This window comes from Lolium perenne, chromosome 5, assembly GCF_019359855.2.
Source record: "Lolium perenne isolate Kyuss_39 chromosome 5, Kyuss_2.0, whole genome shotgun sequence".
NCBI lineage: Eukaryota > Viridiplantae > Streptophyta > Magnoliopsida > Poales > Poaceae > Lolium > Lolium perenne.
Genome location: NC_067248.2, coordinates 227,865,423 through 227,885,649, shown reverse-complemented (window position 1 = coordinate 227,885,649; position 20,227 = coordinate 227,865,423). Strand labels below are relative to the sequence as shown.

The 20,227-nt window shown below is 53.6% G+C and overlaps 1 protein-coding gene and 1 long non-coding RNA gene across 2 annotated transcripts; both read right to left on the bottom strand.

Moving 5' to 3' along the window:
- Window positions 1-162: 162 nt before the first annotated feature.
- Window positions 163-5,110, bottom strand: LOC127302142 (uncharacterized). Its single transcript, XR_007852676.2, has 2 exons — window positions 3,754-5,110; window positions 163-483 (listed from the first exon to the last, which is right to left on the bottom strand). It is a non-coding gene; the product is annotated as an uncharacterized lncRNA (long non-coding RNA).
- A 3,981-nt stretch (window positions 5,111-9,091) lies between these two features.
- On the bottom strand, window positions 9,092-11,847 carry LOC127302138 (wall-associated receptor kinase 2-like). The gene is made up of 2 exons (XM_051332500.2): window positions 10,642-11,847; window positions 9,092-10,474 (listed from the first exon to the last, which is right to left on the bottom strand). Exons 1-2 carry the CDS (start codon window positions 11,717-11,719, stop codon window positions 9,288-9,290), a joined length of 2,265 nt encoding a protein of 754 aa, XP_051188460.1. The 5' UTR covers window positions 11,720-11,847; the 3' UTR covers window positions 9,092-9,287.
- Window positions 11,848-20,227: the final 8,380 nt, after the last annotated feature.

Genomic DNA, 20,227 nt, shown 5'->3' with positions numbered 1-20,227 from the left:
ACAACAGACGGGTTGAAAAAAGCATGGAAATCATGTCCTGGCTACTTTCATTTTCTTGCTGGAAACTCTGGAAACCGAGAAGAAGTTTTAGAGAATCAGGTTCCTCCCGTTGTACGTGTGTACGTGCTGTTAGTTCTAGTTCGAGTATGGAGGGTGTGTGTGTTTTTCTTAAATAAGGGATTTCCCCCGATTTCTATTACCAGAAACCATGTTCAGTACAGAAAGAAAGAAATCAGACAAATAAAAAACAAGAGAGCCAAGAGTCTCAAGAAAAAGCAGCTATTCAACCACAAGTAACATGATCTTTTCCTAATTCTTGATTGTGTGCCGACTTTTTTATCATTCGTTTGTTTTCCTATGTTCTTGTCTTCACTTCATCAGTTTCATGGGCCTCCGTCCATGATTCGCTTGGAACACTTTATTTGACAATTGCACGAATAATTTGGCTCCCCAACTAATCGCATCGTGGTTTGTCTCTTTTACCTGTAAAACAGACAAAGTGGACAGCCAATGTTCCAATCATGTTAGTGATTACAGTTGGACTTTTAGGTGATATAGAGCAAAAGTACGCATTATTCCAGTCTTCCATATAAAGCAAAAACATGCATTATTTTCAGTTCTTGTTCCACCGTGTACTTTCACAAAACAAAAGTTCCAGTGTGTACCATAGGGCATTGATGTAGACAATACTAGTGTGGTTGGAGGCTGGAGTCGATGGAAGACAGTAGTAGCGTGCCCGTCAGCACCGTCGCCTTCCTCCGGCTTGCGGGACAAAGATGTCAGTGGGCGGGATAAAGATCTATTTTTAGTGTTCTTCTTATCAGAAGCCCGAGTCAATGAAGACAGTACTAGGGAGGTTGGAGTCTTGAGTTCAGTCCACCGTCGGGGAAGAAGAACTGTCCGTTATCCGTGTGGTGGTGTTGGGAGACAAAAGGGATGTGAACAGGATTGAAAAGTCTAGCGATGTGAACGTGTGCTAGTGATTTAACAAGACGGGTCACGCTATGAGATGTGAACGAGTGCTATAGTGATTTAGCGAGACAGGTGACGCTGAGCGTTCGCTGGCCGGCCTCTAAAAAATATCAAGTGTGTACCATAGGGCGTTGATGAAGACAATACTACTGTCACCGGAGGTTTGGCACGAGGTAGCCAGGGTACATCACCATCGCGGCAATTAGCGTGCAGGCGCGCGTAGGTCGAGCAGCCGCCGGGAAGAGGAACGGTCCGTTCTGGCAAGTTCGTGTGGTGGTGTTGGGAGATGGAAAGGATGTGTTAAGGATGGAAAAGTAGACTGGAAAGTCTATCAGGCCTGCGAACACCATCAAAGAACTTACCTGCACTAGTGATTCAATTAGACAGACTAGAAGAGAGAGGGGAGACTCCACGGGCTAGTGGGATTGAAGAACAAGATACAAGTGGAGTGTATGGGATGAGGGAAGGAGCTTGCCGCTCATCACCACAACACACCCTCAAGAGCGCTCGCTGCCTGGCCGGCATCGGGGAAGGAGCTCGGAGCTCGCCGCTCGTCGCCATGGATGAAGAGCAAGGTACGAGCGGAGTCTATGGGATTAGGGAAGGAGCTTGGAGCTCGCCGCTCTTCGCCACACCACGCCACCAAGAGCGCTCGCTGGCCGGCATCGGGGAAGGGCTCACCTCTCCTTGCCGATCATTGCCACACCACGCCACAGCGCTCGCCGGCCGGCCTCACCTCTCCATGAGGGAAGAGGAATAATCCAGTTTTGGCAAGTTCGTGTGGTGGTGTTGGGATCTAGTGGGCTGAGTAATATGGTGGGGTGTTGGCCGGCCTCGTCTCATGTCCTCGCCACACCAGGCCATGAAGAGCGCTCGCTGGCCGGCATCACCTTCCCTCCCCTCTCCTCGCTAAAGTAATTTGGGATCTAGTGGGCTGAGTAATATGGTGGGGTGTTGGCTGTCTCAAGCTTGTACTTACATTTGAAACGCAAAGCGTTTTGCATTTTCGTAAAAAAAGGCTGCTTAGCATTGCGGCAGATTACACTAATCCCCTTTGGTTGAGCCGATAGACATGGGTTCAGACTTGAGAGCAGTACCAAAGTTCAGTTCGTGTGACGAAATTAAGAGTTGCAAAAGAAGAAATTTCTTGTCGAGCTAGCACTAATTACAGCAAAATACCACGAAGTCAGAAGAAAGGAAGCGAAAACACAGGCAGACATCGACCAGAGCAGACGGGCGGCGCCGCCGGTCGGCGGGCGAGCTCGGAGGAGGAGAAGCCGGTGGAGGTGATGAGCAGCGACACGAGCTGCCCGAGCGCAAGCCCCGCGAGCACCTCCCGCCGGAGCCACCACCTAGCCGCCGGCAGCGCCATTGCCATTGTATGGGTAAGAGTAAAATCATACAAGAAGGATATGCAGCTCGGTCGATCCATCGACGATGGTGCTGCGACGGAAGGAGTTCATGGCGTCTGCTCGTGACCGGCCATTCGGCGATGCGAGGACGAAGTAGACTACGCTCACCACTCTTGGCATCGCCTAGTCCTCACCTCACCTCTCCTCGCCAAAGTCCAAAGTCACAAGTCACACACGTAACCGCACGCGGACTGTGACGATGAACTTGTACTTATAGAGACAAGCTTCAGGTGAGGGAGATACCGCATGTTCGATCGGTTCTCCTTTTTAGCATGCTGGGAGCTATGGACGGAGATGATCAACGGATGAAATGGATCATGGCATGGATCAGTGACGTGGAGGATTGTTTTGGGAAACGAAACACCATCTCGTAAAGGGGACGTATCCTCCTGGTTAATTAAGTCATGGCATGCATGGGCTAGTTTCCTAGGATGCTGTTGAAGTCTGTTCGGTTGGCGTGAAGCTTTTTTCTGTTGACGTGTTCCATTGGCGTGAAGCTATTAGATAACATTAAATGCACGTACTGGAGATCAATTTTATAGATATTATAATGGCGCAGAAGGCGGAGCAGCCGGAGATGACGTTGCCGGTGTCCCCGAGCAGGGTGGCCTGGACGTTGCACCCGGTGACCACGAACTGTTGCCGTCAGGGGTCCCGGTAGGTGATGTTGACGGCGCCCACGCTGTCCTTGACGCGCACCGTGGAGTTGGCCAGCGAGATATCCACAACTTCAAGGGTGCCGCCGCCACCGATGAGCAGCCGGCCGCGTGCCCGATCGCAGGTGAGGTTGAAGCCCGGCCAGTGGCGTCCGTCGCCGATGCCGAAAGGGTACGGCACGCTCACGCCGCCGCAGCTGGTGGAGCAGCCTGGCGGCGGCCCTGATGCACCTCGTGTGACCTGAGCTATGATCCTTTATAGGATTTGGTATTTGATCCCCACTTAAAGTATTGTGTAATAGTTCTAGTTCCTTTTGATCCAACCTATGGATCAGATTATGTCTACCCAAAATAAGGGTTTAGCAAAGGTCACATTAAGGTTTATAGCGCTTAACTTGATGAGCTACTTCAATTCCATCAAGTCAAGTGAAACTTCATGTGACAAGTTTTATTTGAAAGCTCGAAAATTTCCCAGAGTTTCTATGCATGAATGCATTGCACACTTTGGTGTTCTCTCATTTTGTAGCCTCTAAATCTCGGATATTACACGGAGCTTTCCGAACCTCATCACTCCGACTAGATGAAGAAAGACCGACAAACGAAACTTTCCCAAATAAACACTCAAGAGAAGATCTCTCCATAATGAATTATAGCAGCAGGCAAAAATAAAATCAGCACAAACAGTAGAAATTTCCCTTACCAATTCCACTTACCAATAGCGCTTCACTCCCCGGCAACGGCGCCAGAAAATAGTCTTGATGACCCACAAGTATAGGGGGTGTATCGTAGTATCTTCGATAAGTAAGAATGTCGATCCCAACGAGGAGCAGAAGGTGTTGACAAGCAGTTTCAATGAAGGATTCACTGTAAATGCTCACAGACAAGTATTCAGGGGGTTTTGATGTAACAGATGAATAAAGTACAAGTAAATAAAGTGCGAGAGAAATAATTGCAGCGAGTGGCCCAATCCTTTTTAGCACAAAGGACAAGCCGGTTTGTTTACTTATAATGACTAAACGTTCTTGAGGACACACGGGAATTTAGTCTAGTGCTTTCGCTACATACAGCTGATTAATCTTCATTGTTTTGATAAGTGTTGTGTGGGTGAATCTATGCTAATGTACCGCCCTTCCTAGGACTAATACATACTTGTGATTATACCCCTTGCAAGCATCCGCAACTACAAGAAAGTAATTAAGATAAATCTAACCACAGCCTTAAACTCTGAGATCCTGCTATCCCTCCTGCATCGATATACCAACGGGGGCTCAGGTTTCTGTCACTCCGGCAACCCCGCAATTGGCAAACGAGTACAAGATGCATTCCCCTAGGCCCATAAAGGTGAAGTGTCGTGTAGTCGACGTTCACACGACACCACTAGAAGAAACAGGAACTTATACACTTCGGTCTGCATACTATATGTTGGTTCAGCATGTTGCTGATAATCCAGGTAGCTCCACTTCGGAGCAGCAGTGGAAGAAGTTGTGGAAGCTCAAGGTTATACCAAAGGTGAGGATTTACAGCAAGGGGCTCCATATTGAATAAACGGCAATTGTTTGGTTCCTGTCTGGTGAGGAACGGGCTCCATATTGAGAGAGAGGCTCTGTCTGAAAAGTACCTAGGGCTACCCACTGCCTCGGGCAGACTCACAGATAAGCAGTTTTATCATTTGGTGGAAGGATCCAGGTCCAGGGTCCAAGGTTATTGTAAGAAAATTATGTCCTTTGCGGCCAAGGAGGTTTTAATAAAGTCAATGATCCAGTCTCTATCAACCTATTCTATGAGTTGCTTCAAGCTCACAAAAGGTTTATGCTCCAAATTAATGGCAATTGTGTCCAAATACTGGTGGAGTGGATCACTAGATAAATGTGGTATGCATTGGTAGGCTTGGGAAAAGATGCCATTTGCTAAAAGTAAAGGAGGTCTAGGCTGCAGAGACTTCCAAAAATTCAATGATGCTATGCTGGGTAAGCAAGCATTGAGACTATTAGTTAAACCAACGAGCTTGTGTTCCCGTGTTCTAAAAAGGAGATACTTTCCAATGGTGATATACTTTCTGCAAGATGTCCGAAGAATTCTTCAAAGGTTTGGCGGGCAATCATCTGTGGTAGAGAGGTTTTAAAGAAGGGTCTTGTCCGGTGCATTGGTGATGGGCAGTATGCTATATCTGGGATGATCAGTGGATCACATGGGTCCCAGGACTTAAACCCTTGTATCGAGATGAGGCCAAACAAAATGATGGCACCGAACTGACAAGAGTCTCGGAGCTACTGGATCATGCGACGGGGAAATGGGATGAGGCTGCTGTCAATGCAACCTTGTGCCCCTTAGATGCGGCCGTAGTCTTCGACTACCACGCCCAACACATGGTGGTGAAGATTTTTGGGCATGGAGTGAAGAAAAAACAGGAACTTATACACTTCGGCCTGCATACTATATGTTGGTTCAGCATGTTGCTGATAATCCAGGTAGCTCCACTTCGGAGCAGCAGTGGAAGAAGTTGTGGAAGCTCAAGGTTATACCAAAGGTGAGGATTTTTTTTGTGGCGGGCTATGAAAGGTTTCCTCCCTTGTTACGCTGAGCTGAAGAGATGACATGTGATGGATCATGAAGTTTGAAAAAGAGGTTTATGGTTTTTGTGCGTGGGTCTCTGCCCCGCACCGGTCTCCACTTATATTGATATGATCATACAATTACATACATACACGGCACGTATACGTGATACACAACAGGGAGGAGGTCGAGCCTAATTACAATTCTAACACTCCCCCTCAATCTAAACCTTGACAAGGTTAAGATTGGACTTAAATCTATCTATCATCTGTCGGGTGGCTGGTTTAGTAAGTACATCAGCCAGTTGATCACGTGTGGAGATGAACCTGACATCCAAGTCACCGGTAGCTACTCGTTCTCGCACGAAATGAAAATCAATCTCAATGTGCTTCGTCCAAGCATGAAAGACTGGATTTGCCGTCAGGTAAGTTGCCCCAAGATTATCACACCACAATATAGGGGTACGTTGCCGAACCACGCCAAGCTCTTTGAGAAGAGAGTCGACCCATATAGCTTCAGCAGCGCCATTAGCCAATGCTTTGTATTCTGCCTCTGTACTTGACCTCGAGACTGTTGGTTGCTTCTTAGAGCTCCAAGAAATAAGATTTGCTCCAACAAATACTGCAAAACCGCTGGTAGAACGCCGATCATCCACACAGCCGGCCCAATCTGCGTCAGTGAAGATACTAACGACTGTTGATGATGACTTGTGAATCCGCAAGCCAGTCGCCAACGTCCCTTTGATATATCGCAAAATGCGTTTCACAGACTCCCAGTGAACATCAGTTGGTTGTGATAGGAACTGGCAAACCTTGTTTACCGCAAAAGAGATATCTGGCCGAGTGAGCGTAAGATACTTTAGTCCTCCGACAACACTGCGGTATCTATGAGAATCATCAGAACTGAGCAAAGTACCTGAACTTCTGGACAAAGTCTCTGACACTGCAAGTGGAGTAATAGCTGGGTTACAATTCTCCATGTTGACTCGGTGCAGAAGGTCAAGAGCATACTTATTTTGAGTCAAGATCATCCCCCCTGAATTGTAAGTGGCCTCTAATCCAAGAAAATACTCCAACTTGCCCAAGTCCTTGATAGGAAAAGTAGCAGCGAGAGAGCGAACCAGAACATCCACTGCATCTGGCGTAGACCCAGCAATAACAATATCATCCACATATACCAACATAAAAATCTGCACACCGTGATGTGAGTAGATGAAGAGCGACGTGTCAGCTTTGGAAGAAGTAAACCCCAGTCGATACAAACGCTGACTCAGCCGTGCATACCATGCACGCGGAGACTGCTTTAGACCATAGATCGAGCGCTGTAGTTTGCAAACATGAGAGGGATACTGGACGTCCTCAAAATCAGGAGGTTGCTGCATATAGACCGTTTCAGCCAAGAACCCGTGCAAAAAGGCATTGCTGACATCAATCTGTCGAAGTGTCCACCCTCGAGAAACTGCGAGAGACAGAACGAGACGAACTGTGGCCGGCTTCACCACCGGACTAAACGTGTCTCCATAATCAATCCCGTGCTGCTGAGTAAAACCACGAGCGACCAACCTGGCCTTATGCTTGTCAATAGACCCATCTGGACGATGCTTTGTTTTGAAAATCCACTTGCTGCCGACTATGTTAACACCAGGAGGCCGAGGAACCAAAATCCACGTGCATGTCTTCCTCAGTGCAGAGAACTCATCAGCCATAGCTGAATGCCAAGCCGGCTCGAGAAGTGCTTCGCGATGCGAAGACGGGGCAGCAAAGAAGGCACGTCGGCGAGGATCATATCGGACCGTACCATCAGTATACTCCTTTTCCCGTCGAGTCTGGTCACGATGCCTGGTTATCATCGCATGTTGCGACACAGTAGCGTCGGTCGGGTCAGCCGAAGACGTCGCGGCCGACGGTGCGGCGGGAGGCGACGTGGGCTGACCAGATACAGGGGGCGCCGGCGGCCCATGGGCCGGCACGGAGGGAGACGGGTTGGCGCTGAGGGACGGCGCACGCATGCCATCGCCATGCACTACGATCGGATCGTCGGTCCTCGCCTGATCTGAAAGAGCACCGACCACCTGCGGGGAAACATCAACACTTTGCACAGGCGGATTAGTAGACAGGTACGAGAGGTCGTAATTTCGCACAGGTTCACTAGTAACTGGTTCATCGGAGGGAAAACAAATGGCATGCTCAAGGGAAGTAGCATCCACTGATACACCGGGATACACAACAGGGAGGAGGTCGAACCTAATTACAATTCTAACACATGATACATGCAAGCTTTGTGGACATGGAGATGAAACGCTGCATCATGCGTTGGTGACTTGTCCCCATGCAAAGCAGTTTTGGTCGATGGCTTCGGATCACTTTGGCTTTACGTTTCCGAGGTAGCACCCAACTACTTGGATACGGGATATACTGGTAGGCTCATACCTTGGTACAGACCAGCTACGTATAGCTATCACAGTGCTCTAGTGTGTTTGGTCTAGCTAGAATAAATATGTGCATGGAGAAGAATAATACAAACCTCTGGGCTCCATGCAGCTAATTGAAGAGCAGATGGCTCTTCTAGAACTACCACCACGGCAAGCAGAGATGCCAATCCAGATATGCAAATGGTCAAAACATCCGGTTGGATGGTGCATGGTGAATGTTGTTGGCTCACTGAACCACAATGGTGAGCTTATTGAGGCAGGATGTAGGGAACACATTCACGTTGATGATCCCTTTATCAGTGAAATCTTGGCTGCCAGAGAAAGTCTTGAGGCGGCAGCTAGGTTGGGCATTCAGAAGGTGATTATATAAACTGACTGTCTTTCCCTTGAGAGGGTTTGGCAAGAGGAGGCGCAAGTTCGTATAGAAGGAGCTCACATTATTAGTGGGATGAAGGGTTTAAGCTCTAGTTTCGAGGAAGTCAAGCTTCTTTTCTTAGGTTGTGATGCAAATAAGGCTGAACATTTGTGTGCTAAGGAAGCTCTTAGCTTAGTAGATTTTGTTCGCTTTGATGTAATACATGGATTTTTGGCTGATGTGATTCAGTCGGATTGTAACCACTTTTCCGTTTAATAAAGCAGTGGATTACAACTCAAAAAAAAAAAACTTAGGCCGTATATAAAATAGTGATATTTTAATTGGTCAACAAAGAAAAGTTCAATTTACTCGTCATAGATCCTTCTTCATAATACAATTAATTATTTTTTGATATACATACACTGATAAGTCTGATATGAATAACAATGACATACTACCTCCATACCAGTTTATTAGGGTATTACACATTTCGAGGTAAAACTTTGACTAGTAATTTAGCCAACAAAATATTACTTATATGTCATCAAAATTGTATAGTTGGAAACGTCTTTAAAATGTGAATGCAATGATATATTTTTTTCTGTAACATATAACTAAGATTTTGTTGTTTAAATTATTAGTCAAAATTAACCTCGAAATGCATGATATACCATAATAAACTGGTATGGAGGGAGTACTTCCTCCGTTTCAAATTTAGTATTCCACCTTCTTTTTCAAGAGCAAACTTACACACTAAAACTCGTCAAGATATATACACCAAATCTGAGGGAAGCTGGACGGTGAATTTGGAACGGAGGCAGTATTAGTGTATCAAGCAAGTTTAGTACACTACATTAGCGGGTCACCTGGCTAGTCAAACTGCAGACACACACATTATACATCGATGACTACCTGGGGTACCTTGATGACAACAAATACTCTTCTTCCAAGCTATATTGTCTGCTCACCTCCTCCCTATTTGCACCCTTAATCACAGAATAATTTGGTGCATCCATGTGACACGCCACAATGTTTCCGTGGGATACATGAAGGCTCTCGAGCGTCATCTCCACTTGCCTCATGGTCGGCCGGTGGTCACCTTCCATTCTCACGCATGCTGCCGCCAACATAGCTACCTCTTCTACATCCTTGCCTCCTTCCTCCACGACCTGAGGATCCAAGACACGAGCTAGGTCGCCTGCTGCAAGCAAAGTGGTGAAATATGAGACAAGGCTTTCCTCGTCGGACGACCGATATGAGCACGGTTTTTTCCTGGTGAGCAACTCCATGAGCAGAACGCCGAAGCTATAAACATCGCTCTTCTCGGTGAGCCGCCCCGTGTAATAGTACACGGGGTCTAGGTACCCGAATGTCCCTTGGATGGCAGTTGCCTCCCCTGTTTGATCGACTGGAATGCATCTGGAAGCTCCAAAGTCCGACACCTTTGCCACGAGAGTGCTGTCTAACAGAATATTCTGAGACTTGATGTCCCTGTGGACTATGGGGACTGATACGGCCGAGTGAAGGTACGCGATAGCTCTGGCGGTCTCTGTTGCGATTCTCAGCCGGTCCATCCATGGCAGCGATGGTTGAGGTTCCTCGACGTGAAGGTGGTGGTAAAGGGTCCCATTGGGGATGAACTCGTAGACCAGCAGCGGCACCTCCGTCTCGAGGCAGCACCCGAAGAGCTTGACCACGTTGCGATGGTTGATCTGTGAGAGGATGGCCACCTCATTGATGAACTCGTCGATCTCCCTCTGGACCGCAACCTTGGACTTCTTGATCGCCACAACGTGCAGGTCGTCTGACATGATCCCCTTGTACACGGTGCCGTGCCCTCCTCCTCCGATCTCCCGGGCTTTGTCGAAGTTGTTCGTGGCCTTCTCCAGCTCCACCAAGGGGATGATCATCCTCTCGGCGATGTCCGCCTTTTGCGACACCAATTGTTCCAACAGATGTCCCCTGTTCTGCTTGAAGAACTTCTGCTTCAACATTTTTGCTCTTTGATGCTTGATCTTCCTGGTCACGAAAATAGCACCGAGTACTAGGAGTAGAAGGCCAGCGCCACTGCCAATTCCTATGCCGACACTTAAACCTGAAAATTGGAGAGAAAATGTGTCATGGTTCTGGAAAAACTATGTTGTGAAGAAAATATGTCATGGTTCTGGAAAAACTCTGTTACGGAGTACTATGAAACAGAGCAAGAAGCGATGCAATCTCTGATGTGCAATCGGCATTTATCATGATTGGTGATGTGCTCACCTAGGGAGGATTTTATGCATCCATCTTTGATGCGTGGGTTGCCACGGGCACCACGCGGACACCGGCATGTGTATCCCCCAGGGGTGTTGGTGCACTCGCCGGAGCACAGGCCGGGCAGCGCGCACTCGTCGATGTCTTGGCATCCGTCGGCGACGTAGGGGTTGCCCTGGTAGCCGTCCTGGCACTGGCACACGTAGCCGCTGCGGTAGTTGCCGGTGACGTTGCGGCAGGAGCTGAGGCTGCTCCGGCACGCGCTCCTCGCCGCGTCCCGGGGGCAGCCCGTCGTCGCCAGCGCCGGCGGCGCGAGCGGCGCGGAGTCCACCGCCCACTCCAGCACCACGGGGACCGGCGTCCGGGGCGAGGAGTCCGCGAGCGAGTTGTTGAGCAGCGCGGCGGAGGCGCCCTGGAACCAGCCCCTCTCGGCGACGCGCACCGTGTTGGGCAGCTCGTGGTCTTTCTCGTGGTTGGGGTCCAGCCACTTGAACTCGACGCCGTAGGAGGGGCGGCCGATGGGGATGGGCGTCTCGCAGCAGCCGATGCCGGAGCAGGCGGCGACGGCGGCGGGGGAGCTCGTGCCGGCGCCCTGCTCCCACCTGTCGTTGATGGCGCAGAAGGCGGAGCAGCCGGCGATGACGTTGCCGGTGTCCCCGAGCAGGGTGGCCTGGACGTTGCACCCGGTGACCACGAACTGGTTGCGCGTCTCCGAGACCACGAACGGGCCGGCGCCGGCGAGGCCGCCCCAGGTGCCGTTGCCGTCGGGGGTACCATGGTAGGTGATGTTGACGGCGCCCGCGCTGTCCTTGACACGCACCGTGGAGTTGGCCAGCGAGATCTCCACGACCTCGAGTGTGCCGCCGCCGCCGATGAGCAGCCGGCCGCGTGTCCGATCGCAGGTGAGGTTGAATCCCGGCCAGTGGCATCCGTCGCCGATGCCGAAAGGGTACGGCACGCTCACGCCGCCGCAGCTGGTGGGGCAGCCTGGCGGCGGCCCTGATGCACCTCGTGTGACCTGAGCCGACGCCAAGAAGCACAGCAGCAACAGCAACAAAGCCGCCAGTGGAGTCGCCGGAATCCTCATCGCAGATGTGGGATCGCCGCCTACTGCTTCTGTTGCATATGTACTGTCGGTCCAAGCAGTGAGTCAGCCGTGCATTCGCGTGTTGACTGGTCTACGCCTGTTTATGGCTTCTGTCGTTCTGCATGTTGACCACTTCTTAGATTTCCTTCCAAAAGAAGCAAGAACACTCCTGCTCCGCCACGTAAAATATTCAAAGCTGAAGAAGAAGACCCATCAAAACTCTACCTGGAGTCCTGGACCAGTTCAAGTAAGATAGAAGCTCTACCTGGACCATAGGGCTGTGAGTGAGCTGAGAAAACTTCACTTTATCTTAAGTTGATGTAAAATGGACGCAAAAAGTGATCGTGTGTGTCCGTTTGCATCGGATCACGGATGTGAAATTTGTCTTTGGGCCACAACTGACCGAATATATTAGCGGTTTTGCTATTTCTCAGTCAACTGAGATTTTCTTAAGTCTAAGTCACTTACAAAAATGTGCTTGGAGTTGCACTTTTCTGTTAAAAAAGTGCAATTGCACTTTTCTGACAGAAATGTGCAACTGAACCCAGTTGCACATTTCTTTGAACTGCAGTTGCACTTTTCTGAGTTGACTGAGACTTAAGAAAATCTCAGTCAACTGAGACATAGGTACATAATACTGGAAAAGTGAGGATTGAAAAAGTGAGTGTGAACGGAAAACCGGAAGAGCTCAGTCGCCTACTGCTTTTTCCATAATATCGCCTTCGCCTGTTGATTGTAGCGAAATTTTGTAGGATTTCTAATATGTTTGTTGTGGACTTGTTTTGCAAGAACTGTGAATCTTTACACCTCATATGATAGGGACAATAGAAATGTATGTTTCATTTTATTAAAGTAAAGAGACGGAACCGACGGAAATTAAACCGTGGCAACACATGGGCATTTAACTAGTAAATACGATATATAGGTACACACATATATATTTCTTGCCATTTTTACATGTGGATGTGAAGAGGATGATCTAGAAATACAATGTAGCAGAATATGGCATACTGCAATCTTTACAACAAAAGCAAAATTTGTGATGGTGATACACCTCACATTATGTCACACCTCTATCTAATACATAAAAATTACCACCGCACAAGTAACCATTGTCGTGGTATCGTCACGGCATATGCCATAGGGTGGCTAATCGAAATGGTTCCTGAGGGATCTCACGGCGGTATCCGGATGCGGGTATGGGGACGAGCGACACGGCGACGTACCCAGGTTCGAGGCCCTCCGATGGAGGTAAAACCTCTACTCCTGCTAGAGTGTATATGATGATCACACAATACAATGGTGCTCCTAGAGCTGTGTCCGGCTGCTCCTGGGAGGCTAAGGGAGACGATGGTCTCTCTCACAGGGCAGCGCTAGGGGTGGAATGAAGTGAGAATGATCGATCGATGGATCCCCTGCACGAGAGGGGGTAGTGCGGCTTATATAGGCGCCGACACTTTACATATAAGACCCTATAGTCTACTGGCCGGCTTGGCCGGCTTCAGCTTCCGCTCCTTCCCGAGGCGGTGACGTCAGGAGCCGTTGAGGCGTCGTGGCCTGTCCCATCCGGCTGCCACGGTCAGCGGTATGGAGAGGAAGTGTCCCTGTCGCCGTCAGCCACTGTAGCCAGTACGGTGCGACGTAGACCATGATGGCCTGTCCGGCGCGTGGCACTATTGCTCTGCAGTGCCCCGCGCTTTACGGAAGATGAAGTCATCGTGGACTTTGGGAACCCGGATCACCAACCCGGTTCCTTCTAGTGCAAGACTCGCCAGCCTCGAGTCGGTCTGAGGTACAAACCCCCAGTCGGATATGGCTTGTAGAAGCCGGCCCAGCTACAGCATTGGTGGCCGTAGCCAGGCCGACTAGGACCTAGAGCCAGCCGGCTTCCGGACCAGCCGGCCACGGCGCCAGCCGGCTGCTCCTAAGCCGGCCTTTGCCGCGAGCCGGCCAGTGGCCAGCCGGCCGCTCCGCGTCCATTGCCCTACCCGGGGTCTTCCCCCCGACATTAGCCCCCGAAGCTGGCAAGGTCCTGCGTTTAGAAGGACCTAGGCAGGTTTTCCTGGCTTCTCGAATATATTTGACGGCACTTGGAGGGGCCGACTGAGAATTTCCATTCAGCCGGCTACGCCCTCACCCGGCTCGTTCCTGCCGACTGCTTCTAGCCGGCCACTTTTTACACTTAGGCAGCTTTTGCTTTCTCGCAAGTTTTGGTGGCGTCTCCGCCTTGCTGATGACTTTTGGTCCGAGTTGAACTTATCGTCCGGCTCCGGCTTGCGGCGCGCCGGAGTCTCCGCCGCCTCGGGTCCTGCACCCGACTTGACCGGTCTGACGCCTGGCTCTGCGGTCGGTTCGTCTGGTCACATCAATGTTCCCTCCGAATCCGGTGCGGTCGTGGGCGACGTGGTGTGGCCGTTTTCGGTAACTGCTGTGGTCGTGGGCGGAGTTATGGCGCAGTAAATCCGGGGACGTGGCCCACTTTCGCCACTTGGAGGCCAACCGCCCGCGGCAGGAGGCTATAAATGCCGCGGGGAGGCATCGAGGCGGCCACTTGCCCCTTTCTTCCTCCTCGCGCTCCCGCTCCGCTCCTTCTCTTCCTTCGAGCTCTTCGCTGCTCCGACGCGGTTCCTCCACCGTTCTCCTGGCGAACTCCGGCGGGCAGCTGCCCCGACGTTCTTCCGCCGGGCCGCCGCCGCCACTCCACCAATCCGGCGCCACGGGGCCGCGCGTTTCGACGGAGCGTCCTCAGCCGCCGTCGTCGCCGCCGCCGTCGCAAGGTTCTTCTTCGCCCTTCCGCCTCTCGTGGTCATCTTCATCTTCTGCCTCGACAATGGCCTCCCCTAGCGGATCGTGGAGGGGCTCGTACATGCGGGAAGACGACATCGAGCGGTTGGTGCGCCTCCGGCGGATCCCGCGGTCGGTGGTCACGCGGGCGCCCGGCGAGGAGATGGAGCCCACGCCGGAGCCCGGCGAGCGCGTCGTCTTCGGCGCGCATCTCGATCGCGGGCTGGGCCTGCCGGCTTCCACCTTCTTCCGGCAGTTCCTCGACAACTTCGGCCTGCAGCCGCACCACCTGCCGGCCAACGCGTGCGTCCTCCTCAGCTGCTTCGTGGCGTTCATGGAGGCCTACGCCGGCTTGTGGCCAGACATCGACTTCTGGAGCCGGCTGTTCTACTTGAAGGCGCAAACCACCGAGGGCCGCCTGCGGGCTTGCGGCGCCGCCTCGATCTACACTCGGCCCGGTACGCCTTTCCCCAAGATCCCCACCGTTGACTCGGTGAAGAACTGGCAAATGTCGTTCTTCTATGTGCGCAACGAGGGGCAGCTCGTCGACCGGATCAACCTGCCGGAGTACAACCCGGCTCCTCCAGTCGGCCGGATCAACTGGAGCTACAACGCCCGCACGGCGAACCCGGACGCCGAAGTGAATCAGCTCTGGGACTTCCTGGGGGCGGCCGTCGCCAACGGGCTGACCGCCGAGGACCTCCTCTGCACCATCGCCGAGCGCCGGGTGCTGCCGCTCCAAATGCGCACCCACAAAATCGGGCACATGTCCGGCCGGTTCGACCCGAACCGGACGTCCAAGGCGCCGCTCTCCAAGGCCCAGGTGGCCAGCCGGGTGAATAACATCACCAAGGCGAACGTGGCGGACGACTGGAGCTACGGGCTGGCGCCCCACGACAGGGACCACCTACCCGAGCAGGTAAGCTTTACGTTTTCACCGGCTTCCGGCTTGCGGCTGCGAGGCCGACTTCCTTTGCTTTTGCCGACTTCCGGCTTGCTGTTTGCTTATGTTTTCTGTCTTTCTAGCTCTTTGAGCGCCAGGACGCCGAGGACGGCGACCTGGCGACGAGGAGGTGGACGCCGGATCACGTCGATCCGGCTGACCAAGCCGGCGACCAGGCTGGCGACGACGACCTGCTGCAGGCGCCTGATCTGGGCGGCCAGGGGGAGCACAATCCGCCCCCTTCACCGGAGCAGCAGGAGGACGAGGAGCCGGCGACGTCCGCCACGGGGCCAATCCCCGCCGTGCCTCTGCGCACGAGGCCGCCAAGCACCACGGCGACTTCGGCGCCCAAGGGGAAGAAACGGGCCAGCGAGCCTCGCTCTACTGCCGCCTTGGAGGCGAAGGCGAAGAAACTCCGCCGGCTGCAGCCGAGGAAGGTTCCGGAGCAGGCCGGGTGAGCTCTCTTCTTCTCTCTTGTTTGATTCCTTTTCTTTCCTTACTCTTTATGCTTATCTTCTTCTTGTTTGTCCGGCTAGGGCCCCTATCAAGTTTGCCCAGGGCGGTGGCTCCCGGCAGACTCCACGCGTCGCGTCGCCGCCTCTGCGCCAAAGGAGGGAACCGACGCCACAACCAACATCGCGCGCGCCTACGCCGCCGCCACCTGCGGGTACTCCGCCTCCCGCAGGGGCGCCTTCCTCCGCCGTACCGCTGGCCTCAGCGCCTGATCGCGGCACGCGGGCCGAGCCGACGCGGCAGCCGACGCTGGACGATATGTTCCCACGCCGGACACGTCTTCTGGACCCAGCCGCTGGGGCCGGGCGGGGCATGCCGCCCTCAACCGGAACCGGAGCCGGCAGAGCTGCGCCGCCCGCGACTGGAGCCGGAGCCGGCAGGGTTGCGCCGTCTGCGACCGGAGCCGGTACCAGGCCAAGCGTGGTGGTGCTGGACGAGAGCCCGGAGGGGGCGCCTCAGGCGCCGGAGACAGCTGCGTCGGCTGGGCCGTCTGCCGCGCCTGGAGCGTCGCCACCGCCGGAGCCGACGATAGAGGAGCCGGCCAGGCGGGAGCCGGCAAGAGATGAGCCGTCGCGCACGGAGGGCGCCGACTCGCGCGCGCTGGTGAGGACGGGAGCCCCATCGGCGCCACAGCAGGGCCTGCACGTGGCCAAGGGTGCTCTTCTCCTTCAGGTGCCGTCCGCCTCCGACTCCAGCCTTGGCTCGGCTGCCACTATGGAGCAGGCGTGGCTCCGCGCCGACTCCTACGAGGTGACCAGCCGGGAGGGGAACCTCGGCCAAGCATCTGTGGAGATGTTCTTCTCCAGCCTGCAGGCCAACCTCAAGGCCAGGGCTGCCGAGGCCGCGGCCAACGTCGCCAAGGTGGAGGAAGCCAACAAGGTATGCTTCATCTGTTTTTGATTTGGTTATCATCCTGGTAGCCTTCCGAGGCATGGGTCGGCTACTTGGAGCCGGCCCGGGTTTCGCCTAGCATACTGATTTTTCTTTTTTCCTTAGGCTGTGGCGGATCGGCGCACCACTCTGTACAACCGCGCCGTGACCCACTACCACAAGGCCAAGCTGGATCGGGCCGACTTGGTCCGCGAGCTGGAAACCGTCAAGGGTAGGATTTTGCTTCTTTCGACTCGATGTCCTTTCTTTTTAGTCTTGGTTGGCTGATGTTTCTTTCCGGCTGCCTTGCAGTTGAAGCCGCCAAGGTCCCGCTGCTGGAGGCGGATCTCCGGGCTGCTCGCGCCCAGTGCGCCGAGAGCGAGGAGGCGGGCCGATCTGCCACCGCCAAGCTCAAGCTGGCTGAGCAGGAGCTGACGCGGCTGCGCCTGCTGGAGCAGAACCACCTCGCTGAGCTCAACTCCCTCAGGACGGCGGAGAAGGAGAAGGTGGAGGATCTGAGCCGGCGGCTGACGGAGGTGGAGAAGCAGCGGCTTGCGCTGCAGGAGGAGGTCACCACCAAGTCCACGGAGCTGACGGCTACCGCCAAGCGCTGGACGGACGAGATTGGCGCGCTTGATCGCGGCTTGTCGGGTGAGTGCATCTCCATGTTCCTTTCCCTTTGCCGGCTTTCGGCTGTCGGCTGCCGGCTTTTGGTGGCAGCCGGCGGCAGAAACTTTTCTTCGGAATCTCCATCTTCGGGCTGGGGGCAGTCGGTTCTTGCCGGCTGCCGCCAGGCTTTTTCTTTTATCCTTCGAAATCTCCATCTTCGGGCTGGGGGCAGTCGGTTCGTGCCGGCTGCCGCCAGTCTTACTTTAGAGCTTCGGAATCTCCATCTTCGGGCTGGGGGCAGTCGGCTCGTGCCGGCTGCCGCCAGTCTTACTTTAGAGCTTCGAAAATTTGCATTTTTCAGCTTATTTCGGCTTTGATGATTTCTGACTTGCTTCTTCTTGCAGCGGCCTTCCCGGAGACGCAGGACGCGGCTTTGGCAGCTGTTGGCGTTGCGCGCGAGTCCAGGAGGCGGGAGACCGGCGAGGGCAGCTCTGAGTTCTTCACCATGGAGGATTACATGGCGTCCATGGTTGCCCGCGTCGAGCCCATCACCAAGCTTGGCTGGGAACTCCGGAAGGCGGCTGAGGAGCTGGTGCCGATGCTGTGGCCTGAGGAGGCGGTGCCGCAAGATATCTCCAATCTCACCTCCCTGATGGAGCGGGCGTCGGATCGCTTCCTCGACTGGAAGGAGTCGGCCACACGCGCTGGTGCCGACATGGCTCTGTCCTTCGTCCTCTCTTGGTACACCGAGGTGGACCTGGGGCAGCTCGAGTTCCGGCGAGCCGGCGTGGAGGACAAGCTCCCAGCCGAACACAAGACCGCCCGGCTTGCCCGAGCCAGCGCCATCGCCGACTTCGTCGACAAGGGCGTCTTCGTCGCGGACCCGAACCCTCCTCTGTCCGATGAGGAATACATGGAAGATGAAGAGGCGGAAGACGTGCCCGAGGACGACCCGGCAGCCGGCTCCGCTGACGCCCCTCCGGCTTAGCTTACCTGCTTTTCAGTTGTTCTTTTGCCAAGACAGTTTATTAAATCCCCGGGATGCCGGGTGCATATGTATGGATATAACCGTCCTTTAATTATGTCACATTTTAATGTGTTTGTTAATCATTTGTGTGCCAAGTTGCTGTCTTTCGACTCGTTCGCTTTTTCCCATCTGCCCCACTCTTTGGCTGTGCTCTTGCCGGTCGTACGTCCGACTTGCGATCCGTCGCCGGATCAAGAGCGGGCCGCTGGGTGAGGCCGACAGTATTTCAGTCGAACGAGCTGAATTCGGCAATCCGGCACTTTTATGAAAAGTTGCAAGTCAACTCGCTTTTACTCTTTCCCTTAGTCGTTTTTCGCGTGCCGGCTCCCTAGGCCTTACTCCCGCCAGCCGGACAGCCGGGTTGCGGTCTGTAGCTGGATCGGAAGCCGGCTGTCGGAAACCGGATCACGTTACTGAGCCGACCGCGTGAGAGGGTTCAAGCCAATTGGCGAAACGAAGTAGAGTACGCGAAAAACTTGTCGGAAACGGCGCTCTTGGCGCGTGCTTTTTCATAGCTCACAAAAGGGATACAAGGGATACATACATTCCTGCTCTCATGTGTAAAATGGGCGGAGTAAGTTGACATTCCAGGGACGTTTAGTCTCCTTGTCAGCCTTGTCCGGCTTGTTTTTCTTGGCCTCTTGGGCATCTATGAGATAGTAGGAATCGTTGCCTACTGCCTTGCTCACGATGAAGGGACCCTCCCATGGGGATGACAGTTTATGCTGTCCGGCTGTCCGCTGGATCAGCCGGAGCACTAGGTCTCCTTCTCGGAATGCTAAGGGCTGGACCTTCCGACTGTGATAGCGTCGGAGGCTTTGCTGGTAGATGGTAGATCTGGACGCAGCTAGCAGCCGGGCCTCTTCGACCAGGTCGACTCCATCTTCGCGAGCTTCTTTGGCTTCGGCTTCTGTGTAGAGCTTGATCCTTGGCGCGTCGTGCTCGATATCAGTTGGCAAGACGGCTTCGGCCCCGTACACGAGGAAAAAAGGTGTGAAGCCGACTGAGCGGTTTGTCGTTGTGCGCAGACTCCATAGCACATTGGGCAGCTCTTCAATCCAGCAGCCGGCTGCTCGCTCGAGCGGCTCCACCAGCCGGGGCCGGATGCCGGCTAGGACCAAGCCGTTAGCCTTCTCCACTTGTCCGTTGGACTCTGGGTGCGCCACAGAGGCTAGGGCCATCCGGATCCCCATTTCCCCGCAATAGCGAGAGAAGATGCCTTGGGAGAAATTGCTGCCGTTGTCGGTGATAATGTTGTGAGGGTAGCCGAATCTCACAATGATTTCCTTGAGGAATGTGACGGCTGTGGAGCCGTCCAGCTTCTTGATTGGCTTGGCTTCAATCCACTTGGTGAATTTGTCAATCATCACCAAGAGGTGTGTCATGCCGCCTCGCGCTGTTCTGAACGGACCCACCATATCCAAGCCCCATACGGCAAACGGCCATGTGATGGGGATGGTTTTCAAGGCGGAAGCCGGCTGGTGTCTCTTCTTTGCGAAGCGCTGACAGCCGTTACACTTCTTCACCAACTCTTCTGCGTCTCTGAGCGCAGTCGGCCAGTAAAAACCGTGCCGGAAAGCTTTGGCCACTATGGCTCTGGATGAGGCGTGATGTCCGCACTCTCCTTGATGGATTTCCCGTAGGAGTTCAATCCCTTCAGCCGGCTCGACGCACCGCTGGAACACCCCACTTACACTGCGTTTGTACAGCTGGTGGTTGATGATTGTATAGGCCTTGGCCCTTCTCTCAATCTGCCTGGCCT

Coding starts and splice junctions, on each gene's coding strand:
- LOC127302138 (XM_051332500.2), bottom strand. CDS start 11,719: ATGAGGATTCCGGCGACTCCACTGGCGGCTTTGTTGCTGTTGCTGCTG. Junction 10,475..10,641: donor ATGCATAAAATCCTCCCTAG/GTGAGCACATCA, acceptor TCCAATTTTCAG/GTTTAAGTGTCGGCATAGGA.